We start from the raw sequence: 18,582 nt of genomic DNA on the forward strand, positions 1-18,582 counted from the left end.
TTCAGGAGAGTTAGATGGTTTCTGCTTGTTGATTATGGTAAGTAGGGTATCTTCAGATATGGGAAAAAATTCAGACCACTGTTCAGTGATGTCTTTGATGGCCATTGAGGGGTAAGGTAGTTGAGAGAGTTCTTTGGAAATGTTTGTTACTTTAGTTTTTGTCTGGCGGCTTGGCTTATGAAAGGAAGCAGTTGAAGAAGAGAGGTTATTCGGATGCGGTGGTGTCTACTCTCCTTCGGGCGCGTCGGTCTTCCACTACGCTTGCCTACGCGAGGGTTTGGAAGGTTTTCCATGATTGGTGTGACATGGCGGGTGTCTCGGCCAGAAGTTCGTCCGTGGCGGATATCCTTATGTTCTTACAGGATGGCCTGAAGAAGGGGTTGGCGTATAATTCGCTTCGAGTTCAGGTGGCGGCTTTGGGCTGCTTGAGGGGTAAGGTCGAAGGCTCTTCCCTTGCGAGTCATCCAGATGTGGCACGTTTTTTGCGAGGGGTTAGAAACTTGCGTCCTCCCGTCAGGCTTCCCTGTCCGTCTTGGAACTTGAACTTGGTACTCCGTGGTTTGTGTGCGGCTCCGTTTGAACCTATCAAGGCGGCTTCCTTAAAGGATCTGACTCTCAAGACGATTTTTCTTGTGGCCATTTCCTTGGCTCGCCGGGTTTCGGAGCTTCAGGCTCTCTCTTGTAGGGAACCGTTTTTGCGCATCTCGGCGTCGGGAGTTTCTCTACGAACTGTTCCTTCCTTCTTGCCTAAGGTGGTCTCCACGTTTCATGTCAACCAGACGGTGGAATTGCCTTCCTTTTCGGACGAGGACCTCCAGTCTTCTCAAGGTAGGGATTTGAGACGTTTCGATGTTCGACGGATTCTCTTGCGCTATTTGGAGGTTACCAATGATTTTCGAAAGTCGGATCACCTTTTCGTGTTGTGGAACGGTCCCAGGAAAGGGCTTCCAGCTTCCAAGGCTACGACTGCACGCTGGTTAAAGGGTGCTATTGCGTCTACGTATGTTGCCTGCGGTAAGCCGGTTCCCGCTGGACTAAAGGCTCATTCTCTGCGTTCTCAGGCAACTTCGTGAGCAGAGAATCACTTAGTCTCTTGTCAAGAGATTTGCAGGGCGGCCACGTGGAAATCCTGGCATACTTTTTCCAGGCATTATCGACTTGATGTCCGTGGCCCTCTTACAGAGTCCTTTGGGAGCAGTGTGATTCAAGCGGGACTTTCAGGGTCCCACCCCAGTTAAGGCGGCTCGGGTACATCCCAGCTGTCTGGACTGATCCTGGTACGTACTGGGAAAGGAAAATTAGGTTCTTACCTTTGCTAATTTTCGTTCCAGTAGTACCATGGATCAGTCCAGACGCCCGCCCACAGGGTTCTGGGAGTCCGCTCGTATTCTCTGATTTTTCCATTTCAGTGGTCTTGCGACGGTTACCACACGTTTAAGGTTCCATTGATAGTTATACCAGTGTATCGAGTGTTACTGTACACTCTTGGTGTTCTATTTGTTGTGTCTGGTTTTATCTGTTCTCAAGGATGTTTCTGCTTGATCTGGTCACCTGGTTAATAAGAAGATAATACATAGGAGTTTCTTGGGGGCAGTTTTGAATGTGCTGAATTCTTTATTTCTGCTTTGATATCACATATACTGAAGGATCGCAGGTGGCACACCAGTATATCTAGGGGGTGCTTTCAGTTTTCTCTCTGACTCCATCTGCTGGAGGGGAGGCATAACCCAGCTGTCTGGACTGATCCATGGTACTACTGGAACGAAAATTAGCAAAGGTAAGAACCTAATTTTCCTATTTATTCCCTGTCTCAGCCCACTTTGTGAAACCTTTATTTAGGGGCCTACATAAGAACATGCCATACTGGGTCAGACCAAGGGTCCATCAAGCCCATCATCCTGTTTCCAACAGTGGCCAATCCAGGCCATAAGAACCTGGCAAGTATCCAAAAACTAAGTCTATTCCATGTTACCGCTGCTAGTAATAGCAGTGGCTATTTTCTAAGTCAACTTAATAGCAGGTAATGGACTTCTCCTCCAAGAACTTATCCAATCCTTTTTTTAAACACAGCTACACTAACTGCACTAACCATAGCCTCTGGCAACAAATTCCAGAGTTTGTGCGTTGAGTGAAAAAGAACTTTCTCCGATTAGTTTTAAATGTGCCACATGCTAACTTCATGGAGTGCCCCCTAGTCTATTATCCGAAAGAGTAAATAACCGATTCACATCTACCTGTTCTAGACCTCTCATGTTTAAAATCATGAGAGGTCTAGAACGGGTAGATGTGATTTTAAACACCTCTATGATATCCCCCCTCAGTCGTCTCTTCTCCAAGCTGAAAAATCCTAACCTTTTTAATCTTTCCTCATAGGGGAGCTGTTCCATTCCCCTTATCATTTTGGTAGCCTTCTCTGCACCTTCTCCATTGCAATTATATCTTTTTTGAGATGCGGCGACCAGAATTGTACACAGTATTCAAGGTGCGGTCTCACCATGAAGCGATACAGAGGCATTATGACATTTTCCATTTTATTCACTATTCCCTTTCTAATAATTCCCAACATTCTGTTTGCTTTTTTGACTGCTGCAGCACACTGAACCGACGATTTCAATGTGTTATCCACTATGATGACTAGATCTTTTTCCTGGGTGGTAGCTCCTAATATGGAACCTAACATCGTGTAACTACAGCAAGGGTTATTTTTCCCTATGAGCAACACCTTGCACTTGTCCACATTAAATTTCATCTGCCATTTGGATGCCCAATCTTATTTATTTATTTATTTGTTTTATTTATTTATTTATTTAAGGTTTTTTTATACCGGCATTCATGAAGCGTTCACATCATGTCGGTTTACATAAAAAAAACAGGGGTGCAATGAATACAACAAAGAACATAGATAAACGTGAAGAAGAGATGCAGTTACAATTAACAAGGACTATTGAACTGGGGTGGAGGAAATAAAGAGAGATAGAAGAAGTTAATTATATACAAGTATACAATATATACAGAATACAATATATACAGCTACTGTGTAGGATATTTAGCTGGCGAGGCGTATTAGTTGGAGTTCGGGAATGCTTGCCTAAACAGCCATGTCTTGAGTCTTTCCTAAAGGTTAGGAGGCATGGCTCATTTCTGAGGTCTGGGGGGATGGAGTTCCATAAAGGTGGGCCTGCTGTGGAGAAGGCCCACCTTCTTCCAGTCTTGCAAGGTCTTCCTGCAATTTATCACAATCTGCTTGTGATTTAACTACTCTGAACAATTTTGTATCTGCAAATTTGATTACCTCACTCATCGTATTTCTTTCCAGATCATTTATAAATATATTGAAAAGTATGGGTTCCACAGATCCCTGAGGCACTCCACTGCCCACTGCCTTCCACTGAGAAAATTGTCCATTTAATCCTACTCTTTGTTTCCTGTCCATTAGCCAGTTTGTAATCCACGAAAGGACATCGCCACCTATCCCATGACTTTTTACTTTTCCTAGAAGCCTCTCATGAGGAACTTTGTCAAACGCCTTCTGAAAATCCAAGTACACTACATCTACCGGTTCACCTTTATCCACATGTTTATTAACTCCTTCAAAAAAGTGAACCTAAATCTTAGGTGCTGAGTCCATTGAAGTTTATTTCAGTTTGATTTCTGTTTGTTCAAGAAAGACCTTCAAAGCGGTTACAGTAAAAATAAATACACAAAGAACATCGCTCATCACCCAGCATCCCCATATCAAATCTATCCCATTGAATACCTTTCCATCTAACTTACTCACCCAACAATTATGGTAAATAAATAAAAAATTTAAAACCATTAAAAATAAAACCCTTCCTACTATTAAACCTATCACATGGTAAATAATAACCAATCCACTATTACTACAAATGACTTCCCAAATAAAATATGTCAAAAGTTTTCCTCCTGTACATGCTAATAAAAATGGTGGGAATTCAGGTTCATTGTGCTTACTGTCCTATCCATACTGACCAGTTAATTTTAAAAGGATCGTGTATGCACCAATAAACGTGAGTTTGTGGGCACACGCATCAAAGCAAAGGGTTTTTGTATCGTGCGAAATATGCACAAGTTTTTGCAGAAATGTATGCATGTATATGCACGCAGATCCACGCATGTTCTACACGCACATTCTGTGCGCACGCAAACGTAAGGGTGGTATTTCCTGTGCATGGGTTTTTAAGCTTAAGATGCCAGCACAAGGGAGGCAACCCAATTTCACCGCCAAGGATGTTGCCCATCTGGCATCCCTGGTGGTGGCCAATGAGGGAGAGGTCTTTCTTGTGCCTGACCATAGGAGGCACCTGTGGCTAATGCGAAGGGCCTGGAGGGGCCTGCAGGTGACCTTCAACCAGTAGGCATCTTACTGACAAGGGGCAAGTAGAATGTGGTTACTGTGATTAGCTAAGCTAGTGCATAAGGGGAGCACTAGGGGGGTGTGAAGGTATTAGAGATGTGAATCGTGTCCTCGATCGTCTTAACGATCGATTTCGGCTGGGAGGGGGAGGGAATCGTATTGTTGCCGTTTGGGTGTTTAAAGTATCGTGAAAATCGTGAGCCGGCACACTAAAACCCCCTAAAACCCACCCCCGACCCTTTAAATTAAATCCCCCACCCTCCCGAACCCCCCCCCCAAATGCCTTAAATTACCTGGGGGTCCAGCGGCGGTCCGGAACGGCAGCGGTCCGGAACGGCCTCCTGCAATTGAATCATGTTGTCTTCAGCCGGCGCCATTTTTCAAAATGGTGGCGCAAAATGGCGGCGGCCATAGACCAAAACGATTCGACTGCAGGAGGTCGTTCCGGACCCCCGCTGGACTTTTGGCAAGTCTTGTGGGGGTCAGGAGGCCCCCCAAGCTGGCCAAAAGTCCCTGGGGGTCCAGCGGGGGTCCGGAAAACGATCTCCTGCCGCGAATCGTTTTCCGTACGGAAAATGGCGCCGGCAGGAGATCGACTGCAGGAGGTCGTTCAGTGGTCGTTCCGGACCCCCGCTGAACGACCTCCTGCAGTCGATCTCCTGCCGGCGCCATTTTCCGTACGGAAAACGATTCGCGGCAGGAGATCGTTTTCCGGACCCCCGCTGGACCCCCAGGGACTTTTGGCCAGCTTGGGGGGGCCTCCTGACCCCCACAAGACTTGCCAAAAGTCCAGCGGGGGTCCGGAACGACCTCCTGCAGTCGAATCGTGTTGGTCTATGGCCGCCGCCATTTTGCGCCGCCATTTTGAAAAATGGCGCCGGCTGAAGACAACACGATTCAATTGCAGGAGGCCGTTCCGGACCGCTGCCGTTCCGGACCGCCGCTGGACCCCCAGGTAATTTAAGGCATTTGGGGGGGGGTTCGGGAGGGTGGGGGATTTAATTTAAAGGGTCGGGGGTGGGTTTTAGGGGGTTTTAGTGTGCCGGTTTTCCTGCCCTCCCCCTTCCCCCAATTTACGATTTTTTGACGATAAATCGAGGGAATTGGTATTGTATCGTGGCCCTAACGATTTTTGACGATTTAAAATATATCGGACGATATTTTAAATCGTCAAAAAACGATTCACATCCCTAGAAGGTATGATTATGCATGGGAGGGCCCCAAGTGGCCACTATATAGAGTGATATTGAATAGGTATATATGGAGACTGTAATGATTTAACCTGATATTACTAGCATGGTTGTTCATTTGTTGACTGTGTCCTACTAGGTAATAGACATATAGTAGGCCAGATTTAGATGGAATGATTGAAGCCTTATAGGCATAAGTTTAATAATGCTGTAAATAAGAACATTTTTTTAATGCTGATTTCTATAGCAATACCTCTCAAGCCAGTCCTCAGGGAATACCTAGGCAATTAGGTTTTCAGGATACCCACAATTAATATGCATGAGACAGTCTGACATGCATTGCTGCCATTTTCTTCAAATCCATATCATGCATATTCCTGGAGGATCTCCTGAAAATCAGCCTGCCTTGGTGTGCCCCAATGACTGGCTTGAGAAACATTGACTATAGCAATGATTCTCAGCATTGATTACTGCAACTCTCTTCTGATTGACTTACCCAAAAACACATTAAAATCTCTACAATTACTACAGAATGCTGCGGCAAGGATCCTAACCGGAAAAAAGAAATGAGACCACATCACACCCGTACTAAAGAGTCTTCATTGGCTACCAGTAGAAAAAAGGATTGAGTTCAAAATGCTAACAATCATCCACAACGCAATATACAAAACAGACAACACTGCACTTCACAATGTCATACATCTTCACAAACCACAACGTATGACTAGATCTACAAGTAAAATACAACTAGAAATCCCACCACTCCCGATTGCCAAACTATCCAACACACGGAACAGAGCGATATCCATCGCAGGACCAAAATTATGGAATGCACTACCAGATCACTTGAGCTCACAAAGTAACATTAAACAATTTAAAAAAGAGCTCAAAACATGGATATTCAGTCACACATTCACAGACAGTTCTGATTAAGTCTCCTCATCACAGATAATACATATTTATTTATTTATTTATTTATTTATTGGTTTTTATATACCGCCACTCATCAGAGATATCACGTCGGTGTACATAGAACAAAATCCGCAATTGCGTTTTACATAAAACAGTAAGAGAACAACTGAGAAAAAACTTTACATTAAAAACGGTTAACTGCATTAACAAAAAGCAGTTTATAAAATATAAATAGATATTTAGTGAGTCAAGGGAGATTAGTGATATAGTGATATAAAGAGATATTTAGTGAGTCAAGGGAGATCCCCCTCAGTTAAGCTACAACGCTACCTAGACTATGACACAGTCCACTTGACGCCTGAATTTACATCATTTATGTTCCTCATTTCTTTTGCTATTCACAGATATAAATTATTATTTATGTTAATTCCAGTTGTAATGTGTAATTGACTATGTTTGAAGTTATACTGTTAATTGTAATAGGTTATTTAAGTTTTACTGTTAAATGTAATAGGTTGTTACAATTGTAAACCGGAGTGAAGGCATCTAGCCATACATCGGTATATAAAAAAGATTAAATAAATAAATAAAATTAACCTTTTTTCTGTCGGGACACACCTGACAGATGGTTCTCACATGCATGACACTGAACACATGACCATCAAAGGGCTAAATGTAAAAGTAAAATTGATAATATGTATTTAGTTTTTAAATCGTTTATTTTAAAATGCAAATGTGTTATTGATGGCTGCCCTAGGATGTAAACCGACGTGATACGATTTTACATGAATGCCGTTATACAAAAACGAATAAATAAAAATAAATAAAAAATAAAAATAAAGTACAGTTTGCATCCACAGGAACCCCCCTGACCCACAATTATGGATGTAAAGCAGAATTATGACATTCCCCGTACAACTCACCTTACAAAAAATATATTCTGGTTCTAGTGTCATCTCAGTAACAGCAACACAAACTCCAACTACCAGGCTCAATAGCCCTACTTATGAAAAGGCAGCAGTTTATCACTAATGCATGTCCTCTTGAGAAAATACAACAAATAAGACTGATAACAGTAAAATACCTCACCTCGGTCACATACACAGAACAGACCTAACATACTCCCAGGATCTGCAGTATTGCACATAAACTAATCAGCACACAGTTACACTTAGGGATGTGAATCGTTTTAGGACGATTAAAATTATCGTCCGATAATTTTAATATCGTCTTAAACCGTTATGGAACACAATACAATAGAGATTCTAACGATTTATGGCGCCGGCAGGAGATCGACTGCAGGAGGTCGTTCAGCGAGGCGCCGGAACCCTCGCTGAACGACCTCCTGCAGTCGATCTCCTGCCGGCGCCATTTTCCGTACGAAAACGATTCACGGCGGGAAATCGCTCCCTGACCCCCGCTGGACCTCCAGGAACTTTTGGCCAGCTTGTGGGGGGGCCTCCTGACCCCCACGAGACTTGCCAAAAGTCCAGCGGGGGTCCGGAAGGACCTCCTGCCGTCCAATCGTGTTCGTCTATGGCCGCCGCCATTTTTCGCCGCCATTTTGGAAAATGGCGCCGGCTGAAGACAACAAGATTGAGGAGCAGGAGCCCGTTCCGGACCGCTGCCGTTCCGGACCGCCGCTGGACCCGCAGGTTATTTAAGTCATTTGGGGGGGGTTCGGGAGGGTGGGGGATTTAATTTAAAGGGTCGGGGGTGGGTTTTAGGGGGTTTTAATGTGCCGGTTTTGCGATTTTTAGATTTTTCACGATATTTTACCCCCCCCAAACGGCAACAATACGATTCCCTCCCCCTCCCAGCCGAAATCGATCGTTAAGACGATCGAGGACACGATTCACATCCCTAGTTACACTTGTATTATGGAATGCACTCAAACAGTAACAATCCTACCTATGAAAAGGCAACACTACAAATATTAAATCAGGCCCTAAACACCAATACACCTCCTATTAGGAAAACAGAATTAGCCAAGCAGCTATAGATCCCAACACAGAAATAGCAGAATAAATGTTTCACAACAACTATGAACAGAATAATATCAACAATTAAAAACTCATTAAAATTATTTAAAATTCTCCAAACACCAATAAAATATTTCAAAACAGCAGACACAAATCATAATATTCAGTAATTCAAATGGCAGTCAGTCAAGAAAAATAAACTTAAAAAGCCACCTTTACTAACCCCCTCCAGCAGCTCTCCTACTCCTCTTCCATGCAGGCCAGTAGCACACACCAGAAGCAGTAGTGGCTGAAGCTTTGTACTCATGGTCCTCTTCCTTAGTGCCCATGACCAGTCTCTCTGTCTCTCACACACACACATACCAGTTACACCCCCATGACCAGTTTCTGTCTTTCACACACCAATCATCTCCTGACCAGTCTTTCTCTTACATGCACACCAGTCACCTTCCTGATCAGTCTCTCTCTCTCATGCACACACACACACAGGCTTCCCACTTCCATGTTCTATCTTACATATACAGGCTTCTCACTCCCATGCTGTGTCTCACACACACCCAGGTTTCTTACTCCTATGTTAGCTCTCGCCACATGCACAGGCTTCTCATTCCCATAATCACTTTCTCTCTCACACACACACATACCAGTCACACTCGCATACCAGTTTCTGTCTCTCACACACCAATCATCTCCTGACCAATCTTTCTCTTACACACACACACACACACACACACACACACACACAGCAGTCACCTTCCCAAACAGTCTCTCTCTCATGAACACACAGGCTTCCCACTCCCATGTTCTATCTTACATATAAAGGCTTCTCACTCCCATGCTGTGACTCACACACACCCGTTTCTCACTCCTATGCTAGCTCTATCCACATGCACAGGCTTCTCATTCCCATAATCACTTCCTTCTCACACACACATACCAGTCACACTCGCATACCAGTTTCTGTCTCTCACACACCAATTATCTCCTGACCAATCTTTCTCTTACACACACACACACACACACACATCAGTCACCTTCCCAAACAGTCTCTCTCTCTCTCATGCACACACACCACACAGGCTTCCCATTCCCATGTTCTATCTTACATATACAGGCTTCTCAGTCCCATGCTGTATCTCACACACACCCATGTTTCTCACTCCTATGCTAGCTCTCTCCACATGCACAGGCTTCTCATTCCTATAATCACTTTCTCTCTTACACACACAAACTCCAGTCATCTCCCTGACCAGTCACTTCCATTGTCTCTCCTATATACACACACATCACCTCTCGACCAGTTCTCTCAATCACACACATGCTCTCTCTCACACACTTTACATAGATGAACTCAATCAAATGCTCTCACTTACACACAGGCTCTCAGTCACAGTTACACATGCACACTCTCAATCACCCATACATGCTCTCACAGACAGGTTGGCTGGCTGTCTCTCTCTCTCATTTCCTGCCCCCCCCCTCCCCCCGAGCATAAATGGTAGCTGCAGCGGCCTCCTCCTCTAGCCCTCGCAGGCCAAGAAAGAAGAATCCCATCGGCCACGGGAGGCTAATTCTGCTGTCTCCTGTGCCAATTTCTGGCTGCTTCTGATTTTGCTCCAGGCCCACGCTACTGCTCAGGGCTGCCGCTGCCACCGCTACTTTTTCGTGCAACATGGCACTTTCTTCTTCCCGCGCACTCCACTGCACATCACTTCCTGTTCCGGGCCAGGGTGGGGGCAGGTGCAGGAAGAAGAAAAGGCCCAGCCGCAGTTGCCAGCCTCCACTAACACTGCTGCTGTTCCCATCCAGGCTTGATTGTGCTGATAACCCAGGCGGCAACGGCAGCAGTGGCAGATAGCCTGTCTCTCGCTCGGTGAAGGAAGAGGGGGGAAAAGCAGCAGGAGACCGGTAGCACACGACACACCTGCTGCTGCTTGACGACATACTGGTGTGTCGCGACAAACCGGTTGAGATGCGCTGGACTATAGGATAGCCAAGTATTTAGAAGACATAGATTAGGAGCAGTTGCAAGTTTTTTGGTACTCCACAAGGATATTTTCACTAGTTGCACTGCACAACTATGAGACTAGTGACCTGAGGCATCATGGCCCTTCATGGAGGCTTACGTATTCAGGTATACTTTAGGTGCAGATGCCATCCCACCACTTCTATGTGCATTAATGAATTGGCAAGAGCCACTACACAAATCACATAGTAGTAGCATACATTGTCACATACCAGTATGGAGGTGACATTACCAGCTACACAGCACACTCAAGGTACTCATCCTATTTATTTCCTATAGATTGAGGACATGAAGAAGAAGGCCCGGTGGCTGTGCCTCCAAAAGAAGAGATGGCTTGATCGGCTACATGCTCAGCAGGATGGGGCTGGTAGTAAGTAAATCTTCAAGCCTACTGGGCACTGTCCTTATAAAAAGAAAATGTCTCTGTGTACCTATAATTGGACGTTTTTGTCTTAAGATGTTGATGAAGAGGTGGAAAGGCCAGATGATGGTAAGGAAGAAGCACTAGCCCCAGCCCCCACACAACAGCAACCACCGCTGTGGGGGGGGGGGGGGGAATCAGGATACTCCTCCCCCTCCCTCTCACCACCTATGGAGGAAACAGAAGTGATCGAGCCACCCCGCCAAGAAGAGGGGCACCTCGGGTCTCCAGCTGGTCCTGACCCTTTCCCATTCCCATGGGGCCTCCTCCCCGTTTTGCCCTGGGAAGTAGAGATGCAGAGACCCAGACCAGCCAGTCTTTGCTGGCCGAGGTAGGTATGTATGGTGTTCTACTTTGTCTGCTACTCCTCTCCCCCACAGCTCAGCAGCCAAGAGGCCAGAATTTATGCCTTTTCTGGAGGGGATGGTAGCAGAGCAGAGAGCTTTGCATGCCTTTCAAAGGAGGGTACTCGGGACATTGGATGCCCACCTATATGTCTTGCAACTCCTCGGGGTAGCAATAAGAATCCTGGGCAACAGGATGCCACTGTCCTGAGCACCTTCCTACCTCCCTCCCTAACTCCTGGGGATTTGTTTTGTTTTACAGTTTTGTACAATCTTTAGTTTCTAGATGTCCTCTCCCCTGTTCATTTTTGACAGTTTACATGTAAATACATTTTGAAACTTTTAACAAAGAAATATTTGTGGAAAATTCACATGCCTGTGTTTGAGTACTTAGAGGAGGAAGGAGGGAGTGGGGGGGGGGAGGTGGGTTGGGACAGGGAGTAGCTAGTAAGAGGAGGAAGGTAGGTTGGGACTAGGAATAGCTAAAGAAGAGGAAGGGGAGAGTGAGTAAGTGTTGAAAAACAAGTAAGAATGAAGAACAGACTATAAAAAAGAAAATCAACACCAGACATGTATTATCAGTTCATGTAGTTTATTTCACCTTAAAGAAACATGCCAATGGTCAAGGAGGGAGAGGCATCTGCAAAGAGATGAGACATGCAGGCGTGAGATGCATCTGCGCTGGAAGGAAGTGCTGGAGCGCAATCACCATCCCCACATACAGCAGCAACGAGCCATGGCATTGACATCGACCTGAAAAAAGAAAATAAAATTAAATACATTCACATATTTCTGCATACCCCAGGCCCCAGAAAGGATGGTACCATTTAAAATTAGGAATGCAGCTACTCACGTATAGAGAAGAGATGAGTGAAGGTGCATGGTGGGACAGGCAATGGGTGAGTTCAGGAGGGAAGGAGAGGCATCTGCAAAGAGACGAGGTAGGCATGTATTGATATCCTTTCTTTAGTAGCAACTAGGGCCTAATTTGTGGGCAATTGGTCAGTAATGCTCTTCCACAACCTCTTATCAGGCTTAAGAAGACAACCTGCAGAGTTGTTCTTCTCTAGGCTTTCCGGTCTTCATCCCTCTTCCCCATTGCTCTCACCCTATATTGCTGGGAGAAGAACAGGAAGGGGTCATAGTGTGGCTTACACAGCAGAGCACAGAACACACACAAAAGGAGCGATTTAGAATTAGTCAGAAACTGTTAAGCACGTAAATGTTGCTCTGGGCTACTGCTTTACACACTCCTGCCTCTGAGGCTGATGACCACATAAATTAGAGTAAAAGGGGGAAGAGAGTAAAGTGGGGGATGGGGTAAGGAGAACGATGAAGGAGGCTCAGAGTAACCAGTGCAGAGATTAAGACCAGGCCTTATGAAGAGAGAAAGCCCCATTCTCCTCTACAGCCATGTGATCCAGCATTTTCATCCTCCTGCTGCCCTTCTCCTACCAGTGCTCATAAAACATGTAAATAGTGTGAACAATAGTGTACTAGTATTCTGAATAGTCTTTTTAACATCCCTCTTTGGCCCTTGGACCTAAGATGTAAGAGACAATAAATGCTAGAGTTCAGTTCCTAAACACATTCAATGCTATGCCTACCTGTTTTAAAAAAGCTGTCATAATTATGAGCTGTAGCTTACCTGGTCTTCACCATACTTAGCTGCTAATCCCCTGCTAATCAGCTAAAGGATGACCTAAGGACATCTCTTCGAAGTCCACCCAAAAAAGTACTTCTGTAACACCTACCTGTGCTGTCCCGCAGCATCTTTGAAAAGTAAGACATGCAGGCTCATGTGCTTTTTTCAGACTCAAACACCCAAGCTCCCAGCTGAAGGCAATCACGCACTCCACCGCTACCTCTTCCATATATGGCAAATGCTAAGGACTAGCAGAGTGACCTGCTTGATGGTAATCCTGAGAACTTGCCTCACACCTGGAGGTTGATGGGAAGTGTAATTGTTAGCAGCTGCTTCACAATCAGATAAATAGGTGGCTCATCAGTATTGAAAAAAGAATGAGTTTTGCATGTAAATAAACATTTACGGGTGTACTAATTATGTACGGAACAATACTGTGTATTTATATGCATGTAAGATGTACACACATATAAAGTGCCTTTGCAGGCATAAAAAAAAGTCAGCCTGGTCCTCCTCTCTTTGTGCCACCATGTCTCAGGGCCAGCCAGGACACATGCATAAGCCTAATTTTCTGCCCAGGGAGGTCGATCTCCTTCGAAAGGAAGTGCTGAAGGCTTACAGTCCTGGCAAGGCATGGACACTCTGGCTGGTCGGTTGTAGGTCTTCCTGTAAATGCTGGCATAGGTACTATATAGTTTCCTTATTAAACCTGAACCTACGCATGACTTCCTCCTCTGACATCTAAAAACTGAGTCCGTTTTCTATAGAATCTGTGTATGGGATACCTTCTCCTCTTCCTCCTCACCCCTCACTCTCTCCTCTCCTGCGCCTTAAAGCCATGAGTACTCATACAATGATAATAGTCATTTAGCTATGAAAGTATGTCTTCCTAACTTAAACCCCTCAATATGTGACTGCTGCTCCCCCTCTAACCCACCCCCAATGGGTCACAATCGACACTGGAGGTCCTAACCCCCCCCCCCCCCCCCCCCCCCCCCCCCCCCCCACTCTGGCAGTTCCTGCTTTCACTTGGCAAAAGAAGGTGGCCTGACAAACATCAAAAGGTTAATCGAAAGTCTCTTTGGTGCTGTGCGCAAAAACCCCCAGTAACAAGTTTGCGTTTGTAAGTGCACGCATGTCAGCATGTAGGTCTGATTTAAAATACGTCATTATGCTCATACATATAGCCATGCCCAGAACCCACACCTTCCAGGCCCCTAATACATCCCCTTTTGTACACATGTACTGTTGCGTGAGCACTCGTATATGCATGTGTATTTTGCGGCTTTTAAAATATGCGCTCATCCCGCGCGGCCCACATTTATGCAAATGTGGCTGTTTTTGTCCAAGCAATGCTTTTAAAATTGACCTCCAAATGTTTAGCACATGTCAAAGTATCCAAGAGGATCTTGACAGGGGTATTTCTGTATGCATGGATATACATGCGTGTCCCGGAAAGTAGGCTCCATTAGATCTACGTGGAACTTCTTGTTTTGTTCGCCTGTTCTTATATTGAATGAAATAAAGTTTCTAATTATATTCAGAATCCTGGTTTTCTTTCCTATCACAAACTTTTGTATTCTGTAGCAGGAGAAAGATTCAACTATAATTTGTATAACCACTATAGCGCTTGAAGGGTAAATGCTTATTAAGCTACAAGAATATGAAAATGAAATTTTAAAAAAACTTACAACTCCCATAGAACTGCATGCCAGGGCCAAAAATTTCAGCCACTCAACGTCTTCAGCAAGATGTCCAACATTCATTATATTTTCAAATAAATCAACAGGAAGACCCATCAGCCTCCACATTTGCAACAATTCACCTGACTCAATCGTCAGTTTGCCAGACATCTTGAAATAAATAACAGTGTACAGATCAGTGTTTTCCATAATATGATGTTCATTCAAATGTACAGAATATTTGCTGCAAGTAAATGCAGCTGGTTGAATACTGATGATATCACAATATATCTATACATTTTAAACAAACGAACGTCGGTATATAAAAGCGTTAAATAAATAAAAATAAATATTTTCTTCCATCTGAATTTTAACATGCATTTAAAGAAAATGTTGATTCTTACTTTTGAGTGCAAGATCTTTAAGAGCTCTGGGGTAAGCACTACCCAGTTTGATAGAGACATCCTTTCTTGTCGCTCTTTAATTGGCAACGGCTCCCCATTTTGTAAGGCAGTAAAATACCTGAATAAGACGACATCGGTTAAATCTTTTCCAACTGCTAAAAAAAAAAAAAATAATTTCTGAAAGTTTCTCTGGGGACCAGTTTAATAAGGGTTTGAGTCAAAGCCCATGCTATTTATTTTCTGCACGTAGGATAAATGCACATCTGAAAAGGACAAACTCATCCAACCTCATTAAGCCATTTCCTTTTTTTTCTGTGATGCACATATTTCCCCTCTGTTTGTGGCAAGGATGCACTCACTGCAAGAATCTGAATTAGCTGCAGAGAGTTTCCTCTCACTTAGTAAAAAAATAAATATATATTTAGGGTGTTACTGCATCAATAAGCATACTATGATTTTATCATCTTAATTTTCTTAGTGCAAAAATACTTAGACCTACAAATATTAGATATTGACGTTAAAAGCTTCATCCAAGGATATTATGTAAAGGTTATATCTCTGAAGACAAGCAGTTCACCACAGTCACACATATATGTAGTAACATACATATAATAACATTGTAATGACAGCATAAAAGGACCAAATGGTCCATTCAGTCTGCTCAGCAAGCTTCTTATGGTAATATTTGCTGCTCCATACAGTTTATCACCAGGTTTCTCTTAAGGATAGTCCGTGCAGTTATCCCCAAGCCTTATGATAAGGGTAGTAATATTCACAATCAAAAAACAAGCAACTGTCAAACCCATACAAAAATATCCCACAATGTCTACACCAGAGTTGTGCTCTAAATGAAAAAAAGTTAACTTAAAAAAATAACTAATTCAGCAAGATAAACAAAATTTCACAGTTCTGTCTAGTACAGCAGAGAAGACAGAAAAAAACAGTTCAAATCTCAAAATCACAGTTCACGTTCTCTCAAAGAAAATTTCCCAAACAGGTTTTCTCTTCTTTCTCCTCCCAGTTCCTTTGCAGTCCCAGGAACAACTCAAAGTCTCTCTTCAAAATCTCCGTTATTCACACACAGGTTTGGATTGGCTTACCCAGCCCTGCACTGAAGCTCCATTCTTGTAAAGCACTCCTTTCTGGTCCTGTAGGCCTCCAGCATAGTTCCTTCTCCCTGACTTCATACTCCAATTTCTTTACGTTCTCTTCACATCAAACTCCCTTGCGGGCTTGTGGAAGTTCCCCAATTCCTAAGCATAAGTGGCACCACTCCTAAGGTACCTTCTACATCTGTCCCATCCCTCAGTTTCTTTCCATTCTATTTCCCCGAAATCTTCATGGAAAGTATATTTTATACTTTCCCTTAGTACCTACCCCCTTCTAGGCTGAATCACTCTATCACTCATCTTAATGGCCTTCACATCCCTTGTCCTCTTACTAAACGTCTTTTTCTAGCAAGTTCCCCACTATAAAGAATGGAACACACTATAAATTAACTTGCTCTGTTAATGAACTTCTGCTGGAAAAATCTTATTTTTAGACATAGGACTCATTCTTTTCTATTATCAGATGCCATCTAGTGGCCAAGTAGGGGCCACATGTATTAGGTGTCACCACCGGGAGAAAGAATCTTGGAGTCATTGTTGGCAATACTTTGAAATCCTTTTTTCAGTGTGTGGCGACAGTCAAAAAAGCAAATAGAATGTTAGGTATTATAAAGAAAGGAATGGAAAATAAAACAGTAGATATCAAAAGGCCATGATGCGACTGCACCTTGAATATTGTGTGCAGTTCTGGTTGTCCCATCTCAAAAATAATATTGTGGAACTAGAAAAGGTACAGAGAAGGGTGACCAAAATGATAAAGGGTATGGAACGGTACTCCATGAGGAAAGTCTAAAATGTTAGGGCTCTTTAGCCTGGAGAAGAGATAATTGAGAGGAGATATGATAGAGGTTCATAAAATCATGAGTGGGGAAGAAAGGGTAAAAATGGAATAGTTGTTTACCCTTTTTAATTGTACTAGGACTAGGGGACACTCAATAAAATTAATAGATGTCACATTTAAAAAAAATTGGAGAGAGTATTTTTTTCATTCAGCACACAAACTGTGGACTATCTTGCCAGAGGATGTGGTAAAATCATTTAGCATAGCTGGGTTTAAAAAGAATTTAGACAAGTACCTGAAGGAAAAATCCATACAACTATTAGCCATTTAGACTTGGAAATGCCACTGCTTATCCTAGTTATTGTTGTCACAGTTTTGACTGCTGTGCAGCCTCTCCATGCCCTGATCCAGTCTGCTGTGACACCTCCCCACCAGCAGAGGCCTCCAGTGTGCTCTGTGCCATCTGATCACTGTCCACTTGACTCAGCCTGTAGTGCAGCCTCCTGTCCACCAGGTGTCCTCAGCAAGCTTCATCTCCAGCCTTGCTAAGCTTCACTTTCTGCTTGCACCACACCCAAGTTCCAGTTCCATTTAACCCTGCCTTGCCTGAACCAGGATGCTGTTTCATGGAGTTAACCTTGGCTCTCTGACCTGGCAACTCTTGCCTTGTTCTGTGTCTTGTAGCCTTCAGGCCTTCCTGTATCTTGCTCCTTGCCTTGTGGCCTGTCTAGGCCTTATTTTGCCTTGTTGCCTCCAGGCTTCTCTGCACCCTGCTCTGTGACCTACTCAGGCCTTACCTTACTTAGTGGCCTCCAGGCCTTATTCTTAGCAGCCTTTGGGCATTCAGTGTTGCTGCCTTTGAGCCTCAGTGTTTTCTGTTCTGTTGTCCTTGTCTTCTCCTACCCTTGTCTTACTTGTCTAAAGTCCTGCCCTAGTCTACCTTGTTTAGTCCAGTCCTTGTTTGGTTTTGTTGTCACCTGCCCAGACCTGTTCCTAGCATTCGTTCCTTGCTTTGCCTTACCCAAGTCTGTGTCTTTATCCAGTCCAGTCAACTTATTCCAGTATCTAGTCTTCAGTTGTTTACCTGTCCCAATAGCCAGTCCTCAGCCTGCAGTATCCATTCCTCAGCCCCTTGCCTGTCCCAGTATCCAGTCCTCATTTCCTTGCCTGTTCCAGTATCCAGTCTTCAGCATCTTCCCTGTACCTATACCCAGACCTCAGCTTCCAGTCTATCTCAGCCCACTTCATCCAGCCTGTGTCTGTCTTGCCTTGTCCATCTTATTCAGCCTGTCCAATTAAGCCCTTCTGGCCCTCAGAACCCAAGGGCTCAACTTGCTGGGGAGGGGGCTAGCTAGGCTGAAGAACAGCCTAGCTTCAACCATGATGTCAAGCTGACGTAGCCAAGTCCTGCTGGTCCCCAGAACCCAAAGGCTCAACCTACAGGGGAGGGGGCTCAGCTCCTGCCCTGTGGTCCTGTCCTATTCCTGTGAGGGTGTTTCCACATGACAGAAGCAAGGAAGATTGGATCTATTCTTTAGGATCCTGTTGGGTATTTGTCACCTGGATTGGCTGCTATCAGAGACCAGATACTGGACTTGATGGACCTTTGGTTTGACCCAGTATGGCATTGCTAATGTTTTTTTATGTTTTTCTCTACATCTTTCTGAGTTTGGCCTAAAGAGCATCACTGTTAGGGTTCTCCTCAATGCAA

At 44.2% G+C, this 18,582-nt stretch overlaps 1 protein-coding gene and 1 long non-coding RNA gene across 4 annotated transcripts in view; both read right to left on the minus strand.

The window, feature by feature from the left end:
* LOC115093470 (ropporin-1-like) overlaps nt 1-18,582 on the minus strand; it is a 300,539-nt gene that overhangs the window by 220,935 nt on the left and 61,022 nt on the right. For both annotated transcript variants that reach the window (XM_029605239.1, XM_029605238.1), the window contains exons 3-4: nt 14,982-15,099; nt 14,587-14,748 (exon numbers count right to left, since the gene is read on the minus strand). In XM_029605239.1, coding sequence (XP_029461099.1) covers nt 14,587-14,748; nt 14,982-15,099 — 280 coding nt within the window. The remainder of the gene's footprint in view (nt 1-14,586; nt 14,749-14,981; nt 15,100-18,582) is intronic.
* Nucleotides 11,839-13,079, minus strand: LOC115093471. Of its 2 annotated transcripts, none has more exons than XR_003857324.1 (3): nt 13,005-13,079; nt 12,104-12,367; nt 11,839-12,003 (listed from the first exon to the last, which is right to left on the minus strand). It is a non-coding gene; the product is annotated as an uncharacterized LOC115093471 (long non-coding RNA). The 2 variants fall into 2 exon arrangements; XR_003857325.1 differs by lacking the exon at nt 13,005-13,079 and adding an exon at nt 12,899-12,983.

Source organism: Rhinatrema bivittatum, chromosome 6 (assembly GCF_901001135.1).
Source record: "Rhinatrema bivittatum chromosome 6, aRhiBiv1.1, whole genome shotgun sequence".
Lineage (NCBI taxonomy): Eukaryota > Metazoa > Chordata > Amphibia > Gymnophiona > Rhinatrematidae > Rhinatrema > Rhinatrema bivittatum.